This window comes from Notamacropus eugenii, chromosome 1 (genome assembly GCF_028372415.1).
Source record: "Notamacropus eugenii isolate mMacEug1 chromosome 1, mMacEug1.pri_v2, whole genome shotgun sequence".
NCBI classification, from domain to species: domain Eukaryota; kingdom Metazoa; phylum Chordata; class Mammalia; order Diprotodontia; family Macropodidae; genus Notamacropus; species Notamacropus eugenii.
Window position 1 is genome coordinate 309,152,601 of NC_092872.1, and position 15,796 is coordinate 309,168,396.

Consider the following 15,796-nt stretch of genomic DNA (forward strand, 5'->3'; position numbering starts at 1 on the left):
TCAGTGAGCTTTTGAATCTCCTTTTCCATTTGGTTAATTCTGCTTTTGAAAGCATTCTTCTCCTCATTGGCCCCTTGCACCTCCCTTGCCAACTGAGTTAGGCTAGTTCTCAAGGTGCCAATTTCTTCAAGATTTTTTTGGTTCTCCTTTAGCAGGGAGCTGATCTGCTTTTCATGCTTCTCCCTCATCCCTCTCATTTCTCTTCCCAGTCTTTCCTCCACCTCTCTAACTTGATTTTCAAAATTCCTCTTGAGCTCTTCCATGGCCCGAGCCCATTGGGTGGGCTGGGACGCAGAATCCTCGATTTCTGTGTCTTTGCCTGATGGCAAGCATTGTTCCTCCCCATCAGAAAGGAAGGGAGGAAGTGTCTTTTCTCCGAGAAAGTACCCTTCAATAGTTTTATTTCTTTTCCCTTTTCTGGGCATTCTCCCCAGCCAGTGACTTGACCTCTGAATATTCTCTTCACACCCACCTCGCCTCCTGGTCCTCCCAGCCAGCGTTTGGGAACTGAGATTCAAATGCTGCTTCCCGCCTTAGGATTTTTGGCGGGGACAGGGCTGTTATTCAGTGTGAGAATTAAGTTCAGGTGGTCAGGGGCAGGGCTGCCTCTCTGGCTCAGTTTCCTCTGGGGGTTTATGCACAGACCTTCCACAATGGATCCAGGCTCCCGCCCGTTTGGGGAGCCCCTGTCTGCAGCCGCCTCTCAGCTTCTATCTCCTGGGGGGGCCCGAGCCATGGGGGCACCCCACTCCCCTCTCAACCCGCCAAAGACACTCTCTCACCTACCCCCGTCAGTCCCCTGTTGGTGGGGGGGCTTGTGCTGCCGCTGGAGATCCCGTCTCTGAAGCCTGCTCGAATCTGTACCTCTCGGAGCCGCCGCCGCCGCCGTAGGTCCGGGCTGGGCTCCGCGTCTGCAGCGCGACGGACCTTTTGTGAGAGGTTTGCAGGTCCCTCTGTGGGTGGAGGGACCCGCGTGGCCGCTGGAGATCCCGTCCCCGTAGCCCGCTCGGATCTTTTCCTCTCGGTGCCGCGGCCGCGGCAGGGCTGCCCTCTGCTCCCCGTCCCGGTGCCCAGTCCACGGCGCGAAGGACCCCCCGCGAGAGGCTTGGAGGTCTCTCTGGAACAGAAATCTCCCTTGCTCCAATACTCTGTGGTCTCTGGGTGCAGAATTCACCCTGGGTTGGTCCCTTCTAGCCGTTCTGTGGTTTGTGGGTTCGGAGCTGTGTGTATGTGCGTCTTTCTGCTTTGCCATCTTGGCTCTGTTCTGTGCATTTTTAAAAGAAGTTTCAGTGTCCCGTTTTGTTTCTGGCATCAATAATGCTATTTCCCACCCTACAGCCCCAATTAAATAGCCCTATTTTAAATCCCATACTAGCTGATGTTTTAGTTGCAATAAGATTAACATTTTGAGATATATAAATAAAAGTGCCATCAGTGTTCATATCCCTTTTTAGTACTTAGGGTGTATTTCATAAGAAAAGAGTTTATTTTATTATCCTAGTATCTGTAAAAATGCAGTTAGGTAGCTCAACAGTTGTGACATTATTTTTGTAGGAGAACCAATCCCACCACGGACTTTGACAGAAGCAGGCACGATGGCATTGTGTTACAGCGCTGCTTGGGATGCTCGAGTTATTACCAGTGCTTGGTGGGTGTATCATCATCAGGTAATGGGATCTTGTGCTTTTTCTTACAAGTAAAAATTAGCATATGTAAATAATATGAAAATAAGTACGTAAATAACCAGAACTAAATTCAGGGAGAACAATATTGGAAAATAGGATGTCTGAACGATTAGGCATCATCACAATCCACTTCTTACTGGGTAGAGTCCTTCCTTGGTTATAGAAACAAGGTTAATGATCTGTTTGATCATGTTGTATGCATGATCTCAGAATTGGGACAGCTAGGTGGTGCAGTAGATAGAGAGCTAGACTTCTGGTCAGGAAGATCTAAGTTCAAATCCTGTCTCAGACATTTACTAGCTGTGTGCTGCTGGTGAAGTCATTTAATCTCTTAGTTTTAGTTTTTCTTTCCTGTAAAATTGAAACATTAATAGCACCTACCTTTACAGGGTTGTTGTGTGAATTAAATGAGGTAATATTTGTAAAGTACTTTGTAAATCATGAAGCTTTATATACGGCTGCCTGAAAATATGCAATAAATATCAAAAGTTTAAGAATCATTAGGGGAAGTGTATATACACTGTGTGTGTGTGTGTGTGTGTGTGTGTGTGTGTGTGTGTGTGTGTGTTATATATTATATGAGTCATTCTCCAATTGATAAATGGTCTAAATCATTATTGATTAGAGAAATGCGAATAGATATCATTTTACATCAGATCGGCTAAAATGATTGAAGGGAAAGTGAGAGATGTGGAAAAGTTGGGACACTAATTCACTGTTGGTTGAACTGTGAACTGATCCAGACCATTTAAGAGAGCAATCTAGAATTATGCCCAAAGAGTTATTCAACTGTTTATACCCCTTGATCCAGCAGTACTACTACTAGATCCATTCCAAAGATGCTTAGAGAAAAAGGAAAAGAACCTGTATGTTCTAAAATATTTATAGTTGCTCTTTTTTTGGTGGCAAAGAACTGGAAATTGTGGGGATGCCTGTAATTGGCAAGGGCTGAACAAGTTGTGTTATATGACTGTGATGGAATGCTACTATAAGAAATTAGAAGCTTGATGATCTTAGAAAAAAATGTATAGACTTGCACGAAGTAATGAAGAACAAAATGAGCAGGACCAAGAGAATGTTGTATACAATAACAGCAATATTGTTTTAAGAACAACTTTGAGCCATTAAGTCATTTTGACTATTATAACTACCCATATTAACTACAAAGGACCTAGGAGGGATGACACTATCTGCATGCAGAGAATGGAAGTACGTATAGAATGCTTTTGTGTGTGTGTGTGTGTGTGTGTGTGTGTACACACATATACATACACATCTATACATATATGCCCACACATACATACACATAATTGTGTTTAATGGTAGCCATCTCTAGGGTGGTGGGGCAGGGAGAGAGGGAAGGAAAAAAGGGTAAAAAAGAAAGCTACATGATTACTTTATTAAGTATTTCAAAGGAATAGCAAGTGGTACATAATAGATTTGCAACGTTATGTGCAACCTTTTTTTTCCTATTCTGCTATATTCTGGAAATGCTTGTTTTATTTCTTAAATAATTTTTTTACAAGGCATAAAAGATACTGCCAAGTACATATATGACTAAATCTGTCTCCAGTTTTACCTATGACACTATGTTCCCAGCGGGCAAGTCATTTAACCTTTTGTGGCCTCAGACAGCCATCTAAGACTTATGGATATGTGACTAATGAAATAAAAGATCCTTGATACATGTTTTAAAAAAAAAATCATTAGGAGAAGGTAGAAGGGAAGAGAATAAACATTTATATTATACCTGCTATGTGCCAGGCACTGTCCTGTGTTTAACAAATATTATTACCTTATTTGATTCTCACAACAACCCTGTAAGGTAGGTGCTGTTATTTTCCCCATTTTGCAGTTGAGGAAATTAAGGCAAGCAGGTTAACTGATTTGCCCAGAGTCACATAGCTAGTAGTGTCTGAGACCAAATTTGAACTCAGGTGTTATTGGCTCCAGGACTAACACGATATCCAATGCATCAACCACCAGCTGCCTCAAATGCCATCATTAATAATGGTCTAAATACTTTTGCGAAATACCTGAAAAGGTATAACTGACAGATACAGTTATTAATATGCTCCCTTCAACTAGGTTATAGTATAGCCATTTTAATTATTATAAACCCTGTATTGTCATATGCCAGCTACAGAAAATTAATTCTCTTTTAGAATATTCAATTTTCTACCTCAGCTATTACAGTTGTTTCATTATTTATTTTTGGCACTAAATTTCTAGTTCATTCATTTTTATAGAGAATTACTCTTAACAACCTGAGATATAGAAAATCTTCTCTTCTTCCCTTTTTCCTTTCTTTCCATGAATGTTCAGCCACTGAATGACTATGTCTTAGTGTTCAGTGTTCAAGATAATTCAAGATAACTAAAAGTAAAATTAAAAATAAGGTTCTTGAGTTGAAACTGGTACGGTCGATAGAGCACTGGGCTTGGAATCAGGAACACTTAAGATTAAATGTGGCCCCAGTCACTTAGCAACTATGTGATCCTTGCAAGTCAATCTCTGTGTGCCTCAGTGTTCTCAACTGTAAAATGGGGATAAAAATAGCACTCAATGAGATAAACATTGACTGGCACATAGTAGGTGTTTAATCAATGTTTTTTCTCATCCACTTCTTTTCAAAGTTAAGTTTTTCTCTCATTCACTCAGTCAGTCTTATGTTAATTGAATCTAATGTTACTTTTCAGGTGTCTAAAACAGCACCAACTGGAGAATATTTGACAACAGGAAGCTTTATGATAAGAGGTAAGAACTTAATGATACAATCTCCTCATTTCCACTTATGGGTTGTTCAGGGCATACATGTTTTAGGAATCTATTTGGCGGTATTCAGTAGCATCGAGTAGGGAGTGAATGCAACTGTATCTTACATGATCCTTGTAAATGGGGACAGTTTGGGGGAAGATTTACTGTCTTCCAATCCATTTTATGATTTTATGTGATCCAGTTGGTCCAATATGGCTATGTGACAGGAAGTTATAATAGAAGAGACTGATGAAAGCACAGTCATTGTTTTAAGATGTGACAAATGTAAACCTAAGGACAACCATGTACTTCTGCTGTTCTATTGTTCATTATATATAATATAGAAATCTTGAATAGCATATATTTCTGCATAATTTGTCATGTAGTGAAATATATGGAGCCACTAATTTTGCATAATTTGCAAATATAAGACATATAGAAACTTTTATAAGCAGAGATGCACATTATCTTTTTTAGGAAAGAAGAATTTTCTTCCACCCTCATATCTTATGATGGGGTTTAGTTTCCTGTTTAAGGTATGCTTCATTTCCCTAATTATTTTTCTTTTCTTGTACTTCATTAGAAACTTAGACAAAAATCACTTAAGTGAAAATTGATTCTCTAGGTAGATGAACCATGTGTTTGGAGACATCGAGGAGAGCGGAAAGTCCGAATTCAAGATGAAGATTTGGAGACAGTGGCTAGCAGCACTAGTAAGGTAGTTTCAGAAGAAATGGAGCCACTAGGTATTTCATGGATTTTATCAAATTTGATAAGTAGTGTTATCTCAATAAATCTCTAAATATGTATTTTAATTAAAAGAATAAATTTTATTTAGTATAATTTGAACAAATATGTTTGTTTTCCTAGATTGTTACCTATTCTGCATTTGGGTTTCCTTCTGTCTTCATAGCGGCAGTGCCTCGCACAGTTGTCGTTGTTCTCAAACTTGAGATTGTTTACTTCAGACTGTAGTTAAAGCTAATGTTTATGTTAGATTTGATTGTCTGCTAAAATAGTAAGAAATAATTTGAGCAAAGGTGGAATTAAAGATTTCACAAAGATAATTTAGAAATATGTAAAATTAATATTTAATTTGTACCTAAGAGTTTTTATAAATGATGCACAAATGAATTTACAGTAGGCGTAGTTTTTTATTGTAGTCTGCATTGTAAAGTGGTTAGAATGCTGGATTTAGAATCAAAAAAACTTTGGTTCAAATTCCGTCTCTGATAGTTACTAGTTTTGTTATCCTACGCAGATTCCTTTACCCCATGAGCCACCAGCATGCCATAGGACTTTTGTACTAAGTCACTCATAGTAAATTGTGTTCTGTATTGGTAGAGAACTCACATTCTCAAGTTCCCTATGTTGAGAAAATTGCATATCCTTTTAGCTTGTCATTTGAGATTTTAATTTGATTTATTTGTGTTATTGTGTTAATTAAAACAAATTACCTTTTGATAAGATTTTTTTATAAATGAATTTATTTTTAGTTTTCAACACTTAGTTCTGAAAATTTTAAATTTCCTCCTCTTCCGTACCCTCTCCCTTTCCTAAGGTGGTGTGCAATCTGATAGGCTCTACATATGTATTTTAGATAAGCTTTGTATGGGAAATGTGCAAAAAATATGAGAAATTATGGTGTAGTAGATAGCGAGCAGGCCTCAGAGCTAGGAAGAGCTGAGTTCAAGTTCCTCCTCAGTGGCTTTATGGTCCTGGACAAGTCATTTAACCTTTCAATGCCCTAAATACCTCTTTACTTTTCTGATGTGTATTGGTAGAGGGAGTTGCCTTAGTTGAGTATTCCCATTCCTGCGGTATCACAGGTTCTGTTCCTGTGATTCCTCCCTTCCTCCCTTTCTTCTTCTACTAGGCTATCCCTTAGATTTCTGAAGAGCATTTTTGTAGTTATTCTCTAACCCTGAGTAGTAACTTTGCCTTACTTCATTTGGTTGAGCAATATATAAACTACAGAAGTAAACTTATACATTCCTTTATTTGTTTTGATCTTATTTTATGAAAATACTCAATAAATAGAAGTTATGAGTCATATACTAGAAGTTGCAGGAGACTGCCCACAGTCAAGTGACCATCGAGCCTTTGAGTGGTAGCCTGAGTCATCTGCCCTCAGCTGAAAAGCATTTTTTAGTAGCTTCCTGCTTCTCAAAACTTTCAGGAATTGAAATCTTATTTAATTATAAAGACCAATCTCTGTCCCAGAGAACTGATATTGAAACCTACTTCTCTTCTTCAAGAGAGGGGTGGTGGACCTCAGGTGTAGAGTGTGGCATTTGTTAACACATATGGTCACTGTCTTTTTTTTTATTACTTAATTTGTTTTTAGTTTTCTACAATCACTTCCATATATCTTAGATTTTTTTGCCACCACCCTCCCTTCTCCCTCCCTGAGACAGTGTGCAATGTTATATAGGTTCTACACATAAATTTTTATTAAATACATTTTCACTTTAGTCTTGTTGAATAGAAGAATTAAAATGAATGGGAGAAACCATCAAAACAAAATATAACACAAGAGAAAATGGTTTTCTTCCTTCTGTGATCCAATTCCATTGTTCTTTCTCTGGATGTGGAAGGCTTTTTACCTCAAAAGTCCATTGGACATTTTTTAGGTCCTTGCATTGCTGTGAAGTACTAAGTCTACCAGAAAAATTCCTCGCACACTGTGGTTGTTGCTGTGTACAAAGTTCTCCTGGTTCTGCTCCTTTCACTCAGTATCAGATCATAAGTCCTTCCAGGCCTCTCTGAAGTCTTCCTGCTCACCATTTCTTACAGCACTATAGTATTCCATTACATTCATATACCACAACTTGTTCAGCCATTCCCCAATTGATGGGCATCCCTTTGATTTCCAGTTCTTGGCCACCACAAAGAGCTGCTATAAATATTTTTGTACATGTGGAACCCTTGTCCATTTTTATAATCTCTTTGGGATCCAGTTCTAGAAGCAGTCTTGCGGGTCACAAAGGTGTGCACGTTTTTGTAGCCCTTTGGTCATAGTTCCACATTGCTCTTCAGAATGGTTGGATCAGTTCACAGCTCCTGTGGTCACTATGGCTTAATGGTTTTGCTTAAATGACCCTCTTTATTTTAAGGGAAGTCTCAATTAGGGGGAGCAGTTTAAAGGGAAATGGTTTGTGTGAAAACAGAAATTACCAATAAAACTGGAGAAAAAAATTTGTCCTGGTAGACTGGCTTCTTTATCCAGTCTACTTTGTTGTGATACTCTCACTTTAGCTTGTTATTATTCTGATGCAGATGCTGATGATAGCAGCAGTGGAGAGGATCAAGAAGAGACTTTTGAAAGTCTAGATGAAAGGGAAGTAAAATCTCAAATTGATCAAGAGGCCATTACCATTCAAAATGATAAAAACAGGCCAAAAGAAGGATCAGCACGAGAAGAGAGCTCAGATGATGATGATGATGATGACAACAACGATGGTGGTGGTGGTGGTGGTGGTGGTGGTGATGGTGATGATGAGGAGGAGGAGGAGGAGAAAGATGAGGAGGAGGAGGAATCTCAAGGAAGGATGAAAGCAGGTCAGGAGAGAGCAAATAAAAGGAAGGATGAATGTGAAGTGTCATTGAGTTACCCAGATACTACAATTGATCTGTCTCATCTTCAGTCCCAAAGGTAATTGAATGAATTGAAATCCAAAAGGCACAATGGGGAATGTGAAGTTTTATGTAGTAAATTAAGGCTGGTGATAATGTAGAAGGGTAACAAAAATGTTGAGGCTATCCCCACTCTGATCTCTTTATTAGGATCTAGATGACAATTCCTTGTTTGCTTTTTAAAATAAGTTTTAATTTATGTCATTTGTTTCTTACATCATCATGGTGTTCCATAGTATCCTTCCCTCACCTTCCCAGAGAACCATGCCATAAAACAGTAATATTTTTTTAAAGAGGAAAAAATTAGCACAACTGTTTGGTACATTGAACATGTCTGAAAAAATGTTATGTGTAACATCTGTGAACCTCTCATCTCCATGAAGGGGTGTATTTGGGCTATCTTCTCATATGTGTTCATTCAAGTCATGCTTGATCTTTATGATTTTGTTAAATTCACTTTTAATTTTTTTTGGTGTGTGATTGTTCTTTCCATTTACGTTGTCATAGTTATTGTGTATATTGTTTTCTTGGTCTTGCTTATTACTTCACTCTGCATCTGTGTATCAGTAAGCACCCCAACATGCATAGGGGGGCTACCTACCACAGGTTCTTTGATCTGCTTCTTTAAAAGGAAAGGCAACCTTTGAGGGGTTAACAATCACTTTAATCAAACATAATTATCAGAGAAAATCAAAATTTCATAGAAAATACAGAGAAATAAAAAGTCAACAGGTAGAGCTTTCAAAACAACAACTTCTGGGTTTTAGCAGAACGGGGGTTAGGGGGGTGGCTTATTGATTTCTCAGAGTCTCTCTGGCCAAAGAAACACTTCCTGTCAGTAAAACCTCACCCTCAGAGTATTTATACACTTTTCAGAGCCAGAGGGCATAACCCTCTGTTCCAGTGCCTCAGTAGAAAAAACAAAAAGTACTGGGGACTATCCTGTAAAACAACTCCCCTGACCAAGCTTCCCTCAATGGGTGGGGAAAGATATTCTTTAATCACATTGTTCTATCTGAGGCACTTTTAGTAAAACAAAAACAGCAAAATGTCCTAATTTGATTGCCATCACAGTCAGTTCCTGTAAATCCACATTTTTCTGTATTCATCACATATGTATTATCTTACAGGACAGTAATATTCCATTATATTCATGTACCGCAATTTGTTCAGTCATTCCCCAATCAGTGGATATCTGCCTTGCTTCCAGTTTTTTGCTATCAAAAAAAAAATGCTGCTGTTAATATTTTGTTATATGTGGAAACTTTCTTCTTGTTGATATAAGCCTAGTAATGGAGTCTCTGATTCAAAAGGTATAAACATCTTAGTCATTTTATTTTCATAATTCCACTCTGATTTCCATAACAGTTATACCATTTCACAGGAAAATTCCTTGTTTTAAAAACAAACTGTATAATGTGGAAATTTAAAAATATAGTATATATGAAAATGCTTTATGAAATCTGAATCAAATTACAAACAAACTCAAGGCTGTCATTTCCTCAATTGATTATATAAAACAGGTGGACTTACTGAAAGCTTCAAATACAACTTAAGCATCTTGTCCAAGTGAAAAAGAACAGTAATATAGGGGAGAAGCATTGTACAGAAAATCAAAAAAGACCAGTAATGCATAGATCTTACCAAAGAACTGGTATTTGTAAAGAGTTGCTTATTATTTGTATGATTATTAATGAAAAAGGGCATGTTGGGAGCATTTTATTTAGAGGCCTAAGGTGATTTTTAGACACCACTAAGTAACCGAATTTGTTCTTATTTTCATAGATCCTTCCAGAAAATAGTTGCCAGAGAAGATTCTTCTGATGTGGTAAGTCGTCTGCTGAGCTTTTTTAAAGAAAATAGCATTATATGTATTTTTAAATGAAGAAAGTAATTTTTTAAATAGAAATTTGGTAGAGATTAGGATTAGGTCAAATATGTTATGTCATATGTGAAGAAAATCTCAAAATGGTTATGTGGCCTGAATATAAAAAGATCACACCATTAATATTAGAATGAGACCAACTACCTTTCACAACAGTGGTTAGGAGGAGAAATCTTAACCAGACAAGGAATGAAAGAAGCCATAAAAGATAAAATAGGTGATTTAGGCTACATAAAACTGAAAACATTTTAACACAGAAAATCAGTGAAGACAAAATAGTGGGAAAGGGGTAGGAATAGGAAAAATATTTGCAGCAGTGTTACTAATAAAAGTCTTATATTCAGAATATATACACAGAGTGCCATTCTGCAATAAATAAATGAATATGAAATTTTCAAAAGAAGGTTTGTAAATTATAAATTACTACATGAAAAATCCAAGTCACCAATAGTAAAAGAAATACAAATTAAAACAATGCAAGATTGTTTTACTCCATAAAAAAGATTTTTAAAAAAGGAGGTGGAAACAGTATTGGAGAATCTCTGTGTGATCCAGCTGTTTAAGAAAGGGAGAGCTGTGCAAGGTCACCAGCCTCACTTTTTCCTCCAGAACTATCTGAGTTTTGGATTTCAATTTAGAATCATGGAAGAAAAGTGATAAATTGCCCATATTCTCTGATGTAGCAGTCCCACTGTTGGGCTTATACTGCAAGAAAGTGAAAAATTGAAATAAACACCCACTTTATACCAAAATAGTCATGACATTACTATTTGTGGTAGCAAAGAACTGGAAACAGAGTAGGTGCCCATCATTTGGGAAATGGCTGAAAGGATGGAATATTACTATTTAGTAAATAATGTTGAATATGAGGAATTCAGAGAAACATGGGAAAATTTGTATGTGCTAATAACGAGCAAGTGGATGCGAGACATGAACAATGACTACAAAGTTCATGAAAATACGACTAAAAGTAAGTTGAGCTCTGAGTGACAGAAAAATCTGTGACAGTCTTGAGAAAGAGATGATGAAAAATATGCCCTTTTGTGGCAGAGAGGTAGGAGGGGCCGCTGGGGGAAAGTATTGTGTGCATTATCAGGTGACATCTCTAAATCAGATATATTTTCCTTCCTTAAGTGATTTTCTTTGTCACTAGGGAGAGTCAAAGGCATTCATAAAAGATTTTTTGTTTTTGTTTTTAATATTTGAAAAGTCTTGAGTATTGGGGTTTATTTTTTTGTTTTGTTTTTTTGCTTTTTTCTTTGGCTTAATAGAATGACAGTAAATTACATGGCCGGAGGCATTTGTCAGCCAAGGAGCGAAGGTAAAACAATTTGTATTTTCAAAAAGCAAACATCTTAATTTATAGCTAATGATAGTTTAGTTGATACATCAGCTGTCTCTTTTCAAAGATCAGCTTTATTAAAGTGAAATTATCTGTTTATAACTCTCAGAATAAAAGGCATGTAATTATGTTCCCATCTAATTTTTAATGCTTAAATGTAAAAGGTATTTCTATTTTAAGATGCAAACTTTGTATCACTACTATTAATATGGTCATTGATCTTATCTTACTAAGTTCTAAATTCAATAGGACAAATATTTATTGAATGCCTCCTAGATAAGGCACCAGGTGTTGGGGATACAAAGACAGGCCATGATCTTCATGAAGTAGAGAAAGAAGAACTAAAATATCTATTGATAACAGAGAAAGTGCAGAGATATAAATGCAAAGGCTAAGGTTGTTGGGAAGGAAATAAGGAAGTCTTGATGGGGGAGTGACATTTGAATTCAGATTTGAAAGGTGGGAGAGGGGTTTTAGCAGATGGCCTCCATGAGAAAGGACCATAGAAAAGTGGAAGTTGTGCTTCAGTTGGGCTGGGATGAAGAATAAGGGAAGGAAAATAGTATGAGATAAGGAAAGCCAGGGAGGATGGATTCAGATTGTGGAAGGTTTGAACAAAGATTCAGTCATATTTCTCTGGTGAGCACCTCTAAGCAACAAAATAGGTTCTGTGCCCTAGAGAGCATATGTTAAAGAAAAGATATTGGCTTTTTCTTTAGGGAGCTTTTCCATTAACATAAATATGTACAAAAAAACTTAGAAGGATATCGAAGGGGAGAGATGGTTCCTGAATGTCTTGGTTACTCTAGAGAATAAATGGAGTTAATCAGGAAAAATTTCATATAAAAGAGACTTTAAAAAAAATTTAAGGGAGAGCTTTAAACATTCTTTTTTCATACTCTCTATCATATGAAGAAGAGTAGACAATAGCTCCAAAGTGGAAAGAGAACTAGAAGTATCAGGGGATTTATAACATGAGCTAAGAAGGTCAGGACAAATATCTATAGCAAATCATTACCCACGTTAGGGCCCACTAGATGGAAAAAAAAACTACTAGGTTTTGAAAATAGAAAGATAGTAATATGGTACTTGCCCTTGTAATTTTCATTTGATTAGAAGAAATAGGACATAAGCACTGTAGTACACTGTAGAAAAACAGTAGTAGCTATCAATATAGGCTAGCATAAGAAAGTCCCAAGTTTGTGATCTAGAAAAGTACTTCTTTGGGAGGGAAAGATCACTATCAGTTAGGTTAGCTAGAACAATTGGGAATTGAAATAAGGTGGAAAATGTAGGTGGGGGGCCAAGTGATAGAGGACATTGAGTGTCAGGGTAATCAGTTGTACAAGGTAAAGTTTTAGGTTAGTTTAGCATTAGATTAGAAGAGGAAAAGGATAGAGGAAGACAGATCGATCACTTAAAAAATAATCATAATCACCAGGACATTTACACATAAGTGTTGAGATTCTCAGTTAAAAAGTTATGTAAGCTGTTTTGAGGTCTTATGCGCCACAAAATTTAATTTACATGTTTTTTGAATTATACTAGAAATGGTTGCCAATATATCTAAGCTTTTATGTCAGGTGGTATATTTGAGCCATTACTGGTAGTCCCATTGCAGTCGTACTGATGGTAGCACTTATATAACATTTTTAAGGTTTGTAAAGTGCTTTACATTTTATTTTATGGGATACAACAACCCAGTGGAGTAATTGCTATTATTATCCCCATTTTATAGATGAGGAAACTGAGGCTAAGAGAAATTAAGTGATTTACTAGTAAATATATGAGACAAGATTAAAAGTCAGGTCCATCTGACTGTGGCAGAGCTGAGAAAGTTGTTTTGGATTCAAAGAATTTGGATCAGTAAAAATTAAAAGTTTGTGTTTTGTTCATTTTTAGGGAAATGAAGAAAAAAAAGCAACCAAATGATTCAACAGATTTAGACATGTTGGAGGGAAAGGAAAAAGAGAATACACTAAAGCCTGAAGTTTCTCCAAATACAAGCAAAAATGTTCTAGGTCTACAACCGATGAAGAGAGGACAAAAGGTACAGGCTAAGAAGTTACAAGATTAATTAATAATAACGATAATTAGTTTTAACATGTGGTTTGTTAAAAATGGGGTTTTATGGGGTTCTGGTTTTTCTTAAATGAAATAGAAGAAATTAAAAGGAGTTAATGGAGATAATAATAGACTTAAATTTTAGAGGTGGCGGGTTCCTAAGAGATCAAACCTGAGTATTTTTTGAGGAAATTGAGACCCAGAGAAGTTAAGTTGTTTGTCCCTGTCTGAATGCCTTTTGTTAAGTTTAGCTTGGAATTTTTGTGGGTTTTTTTTTTAATTTTTAGCATGATTAAGAGACTTTTGGTCACTGACACTTTAATTTATCATAATATAATAACTCACTTTTATATAGTGCTTACCATGTGCCAAACACTGTGCTAAGTGTTTTATGATTGTTATTTTATTCTCGACACAACCCTGGGTGGTAGCTGCTGTTATTATCCCCATTTCACAGATGAGGAAACAGGCAAACCGAGGTTGACTTACCCAGAGTCACCCAGCTAGTGTCTGAGACACCTTTGTACTCAGTCTTTCTGACTTCAGACCCTGTACTCTATGAAAGAGCATAAATCTAAAGGAATTTGCTAAGAGCACATAATAGTTTACTAACTTTTTCTCTTGCTGTCCTATATGTCTTTTGCTACAAGCTTCTCAAAAAAGTAATTTAAACTCATTGTCCCTACTTTCTTATTATCCTGATTCTTTACAGCCTACCTTCTTTTTCCATCATTCAAGTGAATTGTTTTCTTGAAATCTACAAATGGTTTCCTAAATACACAATGTAAAGTCCTTTTCTCAATCTTTATATTTCATGATTTCTTTATTATATCTGACACTTGATCAGTCTCTCCTTGAAACTTTCTCCTTCCATGACCTGCTGTATTCAATGCTAGGAGGCCGCTTGGCATAGTGGAAAATTCACTGAACTGGAAGTCTGCAGTCCCAGTTCTACTGATAGTAATTAGCTATGTATAACCTTGGGCAAATTACTTTTCTCTAGGCTTCTAGGTTCTCTTTCTATAAAATGAGGAAGTTGGACAGTTGACCCCTTAAGTTCTGTGAGTTTCTAGTTCTGTTTTCTTGACCTTTCTCCCTGTTCTGGCTTCTTTTTCTCTTCCTACTCACCAAATACAGACATTCCCCAAAGTTAAATTCTTGCCTTTTCCTTTTGCACTACAGGAGATAGAGTATAGGATATGAAGTCAAGAAGAATGGAGTTTAAATTCTGTTTCTAACAATGATGTAACTCTGGGAAACTCACTTAAACTGTGCCTCTAGTTTTCTCATGTAATTAATAATAAGCTGTCTTACAGGGTTGTTGTGAGGATCAAATGAGTTAGCAGACCTTAAAATGCTAGCTATTATTTTTATTGCTAAACTGTTAAAAATTTTTGAAAACCAGTATTGGCCATCATTACAGTCAACTAAATGTAATGACTATTTACATTTAATTAATTCAGCACATTAGTCATTTCTATTAGTCTCAAGTAATAATAATAGCTAGAAAAATATTTTATAAATATTATCTCATTTCATTCTCACAATAATCCCACAAGGTAGGTACCATTACTATTCCTGTTTTACAAATGAGGAAATTGAGACAGAGATAGGTCAAATGAATTACCAGGGTCACACAGAAAGTATTTGAGGACAAATCTGAATGTTGTCTTCCTGACTCCAAGTCCAAGGTTTTATCCACTGATCCATCTAGATACATCTTCATCAAGATTCTATGTACATTTTTTTCTATGTATCCTGCACTCTTGGTAATCTTATCACATAAAAACATATATTATTCTTATATAGTTAACTTTTAAGTCTTTATGTCCAGCTCTTACTCTTTCTTGAAATCAAAATAATTTCACCATGACCATAACTTTTTCCTCTCCAAATCAATTTCCCTTCCTCATTTCTCCATATTGGTTAGTTAAAAGAAACCCAAAACCCACTCTTCTAATCATTTAGATTTAAAATCTCAGAGCAATCCCTGTCTATTCTTTGGGTTTTTTTTTTCCATCTTCAGAAACTCCCACCTTAACACTTCTTAGTTTTACTTCCACAATAACTTACATCAGTCCCTTCTTACCTATTCACATTGCCACCCCCTACTTTTGTCCCCATTATGCTTTGCCTGAAAAATTGTAATAGCCTCATAATCAATGTGACATGGTTACCCATCTTCAGAAAGATCACTTTGGCAGATGAGTGCAGGATAGACTGGAGGAGGGAGAGATCGGAGGCAGGGAGAGCAACCAGAATGTTGTCACTGTGGTTCAGATGTAAGATGATGAGGACCCACAGCAAGGTGGGTGAATGTAGAGGAGAAAGATGTTGTGAAGGTAGAAATCAGAATACTTAGCAAAGATTGGATGTCTAAATGTGAGTGAGGAGTGAAGGTGACACTATGCTTGCAGACTTAGATAA

The 15,796-nt window shown here is 36.7% G+C and overlaps 1 protein-coding gene across 1 annotated transcript in view; it reads left to right on the top strand.

The window, feature by feature from the left end:
• Nucleotides 1–15,796, top strand: part of NEMF (nuclear export mediator factor) — a 60,603-nt gene that overhangs the window by 37,602 nt on the left and 7,205 nt on the right. The window contains exons 19-26 of the mRNA XM_072629464.1: nt 1,555–1,667; nt 4,385–4,442; nt 4,920–4,978; nt 5,068–5,188; nt 7,722–8,097; nt 9,864–9,906; nt 11,235–11,284; nt 13,208–13,355. Coding sequence (XP_072485565.1) covers nt 1,555–1,667; nt 4,385–4,442; nt 4,920–4,978; nt 5,068–5,188; nt 7,722–8,097; nt 9,864–9,906; nt 11,235–11,284; nt 13,208–13,355 — 968 coding nt within the window. The remainder of the gene's footprint in view (nt 1–1,554; nt 1,668–4,384; nt 4,443–4,919; nt 4,979–5,067; nt 5,189–7,721; nt 8,098–9,863; nt 9,907–11,234; nt 11,285–13,207; nt 13,356–15,796) is intronic.